At 33.5% G+C, this 4,969-nt stretch overlaps 1 protein-coding gene across 1 annotated transcript; it reads right to left on the reverse strand.

Annotated features, from left to right (window-relative positions):
* On the reverse strand, nucleotides 1–3,417 carry LOC122278612 (2-alkenal reductase (NADP(+)-dependent)-like). Its single transcript, XM_043088794.1, has 5 exons — nucleotides 3,103–3,417; nucleotides 2,670–2,868; nucleotides 2,307–2,473; nucleotides 1,162–1,244; nucleotides 1–451 (listed from the first exon to the last, which is right to left on the reverse strand). Exons 1-5 carry the CDS (start codon nucleotides 3,334–3,336, stop codon nucleotides 73–75), a joined length of 1,062 nt encoding a protein of 353 aa, XP_042944728.1. The 5' UTR covers nucleotides 3,337–3,417; the 3' UTR covers nucleotides 1–72.
* Between the last annotated feature and the right edge of the window lie 1,552 nt (nucleotides 3,418–4,969).

The raw sequence follows: 4,969 nt of genomic DNA on the forward strand, positions 1-4,969 counted from the left end.
TAAGTAATAGACTAAATATGATAGATCATCCATGAAACAACCCAACCAGGTAACAACAGACGGGGCTAAAAATCATTCGCGAGCAACGACAACTACTTGTTTTCCAACATTGCGACCACTAAAAAGTCCAACAAGAGCAGCTGGACCCCTCTCAAGGCCTTCAACCATGTCTTCCACATACACTATCTTCCCTTCTTTAATGTAAGGCAGCACAGTTTCTATGAACTTGGGATAGAGGTGGTGATGATCCAAAACTGCGAATCCTACCATGTGGATTCGCTTGAATAGGAGACACGCCAAATTTTGCACAGCTTCAGACTGATGAACATTGTACTGCGATATCGTTCCACATACAGCAATGCGGCCATGGACTCTCATGTTTAAGAGTACTGCATCGAGTGTTTTGCCACCAACATTGTCGAAGTAAATGTCGATGCCTTCTGGGAAGTACCTGGTTATAAATTAACATAAACCAACAGTGTGTGATCATATATGCCTTGGGAACAGATTTATTGAGGATATTGGTATGTTTCATTAAAAGAACACAGAATATCAGGTGAGCATGGTTATCTGTATCCATTATGCCTAAAAATAAGTCATCTGCATTACAAAGAAATGTTATGTTATGATTCTCCCGGTATAGATCTAACCTTAAAGCTACTGGCACGGCCTAAAGCTCTTTACTGAAGAAATTCATGGCCAAATTCATATTATAAAACTAGTTCAAAGAGAGAAGGTTGCTCCAACTTTATAAATATGTCCAAAATCTTATCGGCAAATAATCTATGATTTATTCCTCAACATTCTCTCTTACCTGTAGGTCAGTATTTTTTTCCTGGTCTTTGTCACGAGGTAAGTAGTGTGGGCTCTCATTCGTCTTATAGCAGGCTCTGATACTATGAAAAAATTTATGGACCTAACTCATATTATAAAATCGATTTAAAAAGAGAGGGTTACTTCAATTTTATAAATATACCCAAGATCTTGTTCACAATCAATATGAGATTTATTTCTGAACATGTACAAGCCAATTGTGTTTGCTGTCACTTATGACCATGTTATAGCTTAAAAAGTAAACATCTATATCTACAGAGGAGCTAGGAAACGCATAAAGGTTTAGAGCACAACTTTAAGTTCCTTTTATGTAAGTACCACACTGACCTTTTCAAAGCTGCATCCAAGTCATGCTCTACCTTATAATTGAAAGCATCATCATAACCCAGTTTGTTCTTCAACAGATCAACCTAATTTACAACAGAAGAAAACGAGTTTTTTTCATACTACAAGCAAAAAGAGTTTTCAGGTAACAGTAACTACATGGTCACCAGGCTCTCGCTGCAGGTAAAAAAGAAAAAAGAAAAGGAAGAAGAGTGGGGGGCAAAACAAGCAGGTGAGAAGTATGATAATTAGGGATCGTTTCTATGCAAGAATTTACCAGAAGATTATTGTGATTACATAGAAAACAGAGGCAAATGATAATACCGTGAACTTTGATTTAGGTAGTTACAAATGGTACTGTACAAGAACATCTCAAAGCTTTCCTTGTAAACAAATACAAATCTCTCTTTAATTACCACTTGTTAAGCTGATAGGAAAAGGTCAAATTAATCATTTAATGGATATTTTAACAATCTCTACGTTCATTTGAAAAGAAATAAGACCTCGAAGTTCGCCTTTTAACTTTGCCCCAAAAAATAATGAAAATATCAATACCTGCTAAGCTTGACCATTGCCACAGATTCCTACCTAAACGATTGTGGGACACATTTGGATAGAAGCTGTCGAATAAAAAAAGGGCTACAACACAGACAAGTATATACTTAAATATACAGGGCTTTGCTACGTACAGTCGGAAAATGCAGTCGGCGTGCACTCGGCTGTACGGAATGAATAAAAAAAAATTATAAAAAAATTATTTTATATTCAGGGGGACCTACATGAATTATAAAAAGTTATAAAAATAATTTTTTTTTTTTCATGTAGGTCCCGTATTAATTTTTTTTTTACAGCCGACTGCACGCCGACTGCATTTCCCGACTGCACAAATCATTTCTGAAATATATATAAGACAACTCAAGAAGATGACAATTGAAGGGGACTCTCATAAAGCCATTACTGCCTTGCAAAAACCTCAACAAAATCTTTTCAGAGTGGCAAGGATCCACCTTTCTAAATTGTATTTATTTTTAGTTATTTTTCCTGTTTTATTATCCAGTGTACTAAGGATGGTTAATATTAATGAAGGGTATTTGTTCAAAATATATATATATATATATATACACACAAACTTAAATACATATATATACCTTTTCTTTACTCCCAGCACTTCCAACAACATAACAGCCCAACAATTTTGCAAATTGTCCAACAAGCTGACCAACTGCACCAGATGCTGCTGAAACGAAGACATATTCTCCTTTCTTAGGAGAACAAAGCTCATAGAAACCAGCATAAGCAGTCAGACCAGGCATCCCTGTTTGTGAAAAGGAACGTTTTTAAGATTTACACGCATGTACAGGGTGAATTCAACATGGTGCTCAAACAAGCATGCAAAGTATATTTTCAAGAAACTACCCTTGAGACCTGCAGCTTAAAAGGCTTTGTAGCATAATCATTTGCTTCAAAATCTCAAAACAGTTCAAACTTCATAAAATGAGTAAACAACTTACCTAGAAGTCCAGTATAGTAGGAAAGGGGTACATCAGTGTGCTGAATCTTTTTCAGGCCTTGCTCGATACTTTTCAGGCCTTCGGTTGGGGTGATTAGGCTGTATTCTTCCCATCCAGTAATCCCCCAAACAAAGTCACCTGCCTTGTAGTCTGGGTGCCTAGAATCCAAAACTTTAGCCACCCCATACCCAGTTAACGGCTGCAAGCGTCCACCCGGATATCACAATTGCAAGCTAAAAAATGTAAGCTATATATAAACTTCAGCGAGCAAGCACACATGAACAAAAAAAGGTTTTCTCCGTTGTCTTTCCTTTCTTACAAAACATTTGTCCATTATTTTAGTCAGGTTATGCCTTTGCAAATATCAATTATATCTTATAACTTTTTAATTATATGAAAATTTGAATTCTTAATATAATGGTTAGATACGTACAGCGCCAGGAGTGTAAGAACTGAATCCATTAACAGTGACTCGTGACATTCGAATTGGCATGAAGGGATCGCAGGACAAGTAGAGGTTCTTGACAAGGACACCGTGGAAACCTTCGGGAACCTTCAACTTTATGGTACTAGTCGTCACGTACATTTCCGATTCCTTGGGAAGACCGGTGACATAGTCCCTGAATATTAGCTGTTTGTTGCTCGCTTCGTCTTCAACCTTCGGCATTGTTTCGCTACACTCTCCCAGAGTCTCTCTCTATATGCGTATGTGTGGGCGAGGCTTTTCCGATGCAATTGGCAAAAGATAATTGTATATTTATACGTTTTCTTGTTGGAGGAGCGACTGCACGCACGTCTTTTGAACGACCAAAAACAAATAAATCAATGTGTTCATGATGTAAGTGCTTACGTAGCGACAGGAACTTTGCATCACGGTATACGTCAGTGATGAAAGTTGGCCGGCTAGCTATATATGAGGACCAGTCAGCAGTGACGGCGATCCTGTTGGAGGAAGTTATTATGTATAAATTTATTTTTACATTTTAATCACACGTTATCACGTGCACAGCAAGCTTAGTATGCACTCTAGTTATTTTTAATCTGCTTTATATTTCCGTGTACAATTCTTCACTTTCGATCGATATAAGATTTTAGAGCATTCCGAATAGTTTATGTATCTTATCTTTTAAAATATATTATTAAAATTTAATTTTTTTATTTTATATATTAATATTTACAATATATCATATATAAATTTATCTATTTTATTTATTTATATCATTTAAATATTATATTATTTAATAGTTTGTTAGAAAAAAATATGAGGAGAGAGAAACTATTTTGAGAGATAAAGTACATGAAAAGAGATATTTTTTTTTTAAAAATTATGTACAGTTCATTTTACATGTAATTAAACATTGTAACAAAACGGAAAATATATCTGAAAATACATGATCCTTTAGAGCTAGTTTTGAACTACTTTTCTTCAACTTTTACATAAAAATGGGAGCGAGTCAATGAGTTATTTAAAATCTATATTTATGTAAAATTTAAATAAATCAGCTCAAAAGCTGCTTTTAATGACTTTTGTATTTTATCTATCATTTATGGTTTGCTACACTATTACCTCTAAATATAGTGGTAACTACTCATGACTATGTATCATTTTTAATTCCTTTCTTTCTCTGTGTTGTGTGAATCTCGGATGACTTTTTATTGCTACCAACTGTGATGCAATAGGCCTGGTATTTTATTTTCACTTTCGGTCTTTATTTTATCACATTTGGCCCAATTTGCAAGTGGATAGTTTTCTTCATTATGATTAAACTGGTAGGTGTTGGGTGAAGTTGAAATGTGCACGTGTTGCTGCTATGTGTCATGTGTGCATCAAATCGAGGAGTCTGTTGTAGTTGGAAACTATCAATTTTCAACAAGTTCTTTAAAATGAATATTCTTTCACAATTATTTTAAGAATCTATTTTTAAAATTATTAAAAATAAATATTCTTGTAGTATATTTTGAAAATATTTTCATAATATAATTTATTTTTTTTTTAATATTTTGAATCAATTTCAATTTTAGTTTTGTTTTTAACTTTGGATTAATTTAAAATATGACATAATTATATAAGTAAATATTGTGAATATAAAAAGATAGGAGGATATTATTGATGGTTATAGAAATTAAATATTTGAAATGAATAAAAAAAATTAAAAAATATAATATTTAAATGATATAGAGAAAAAATAAATAAGTTGATATGTGATACATTATAAAAGTCAGTATATAAAATAAAAAAAATAAATTTTAATAATGTATTTTAAAGAATAGGATAAAGTATTCACGAGTGCTTGATCTTC

This window comes from Carya illinoinensis, chromosome 1 (assembly GCF_018687715.1).
Source record: "Carya illinoinensis cultivar Pawnee chromosome 1, C.illinoinensisPawnee_v1, whole genome shotgun sequence".
Classification (NCBI taxonomy): domain Eukaryota; kingdom Viridiplantae; phylum Streptophyta; class Magnoliopsida; order Fagales; family Juglandaceae; genus Carya; species Carya illinoinensis.

What these genes read in the sequence shown, in the direction of transcription:
- LOC122278612 (XM_043088794.1), bottom strand. Translation starts at nt 3,336, where the DNA reads ATGCCGAAGGTTGAAGACGAAGCGAGCAACAAACAGCTAATATTCAGG. An exon ending in GTTCTTACACTCCTGGCGCT is followed by an intron (nt 2,869 to 3,102) that starts GTACGTATCTAA and finishes GGACGCTTGCAG; the next exon opens with CCGTTAACTGGGTATGGGGT. An exon ending in CTACTATACTGGACTTCTAG is followed by an intron (nt 2,474 to 2,669) that starts GTAAGTTGTTTA and finishes TTTCACAAACAG; the next exon opens with GGATGCCTGGTCTGACTGCT.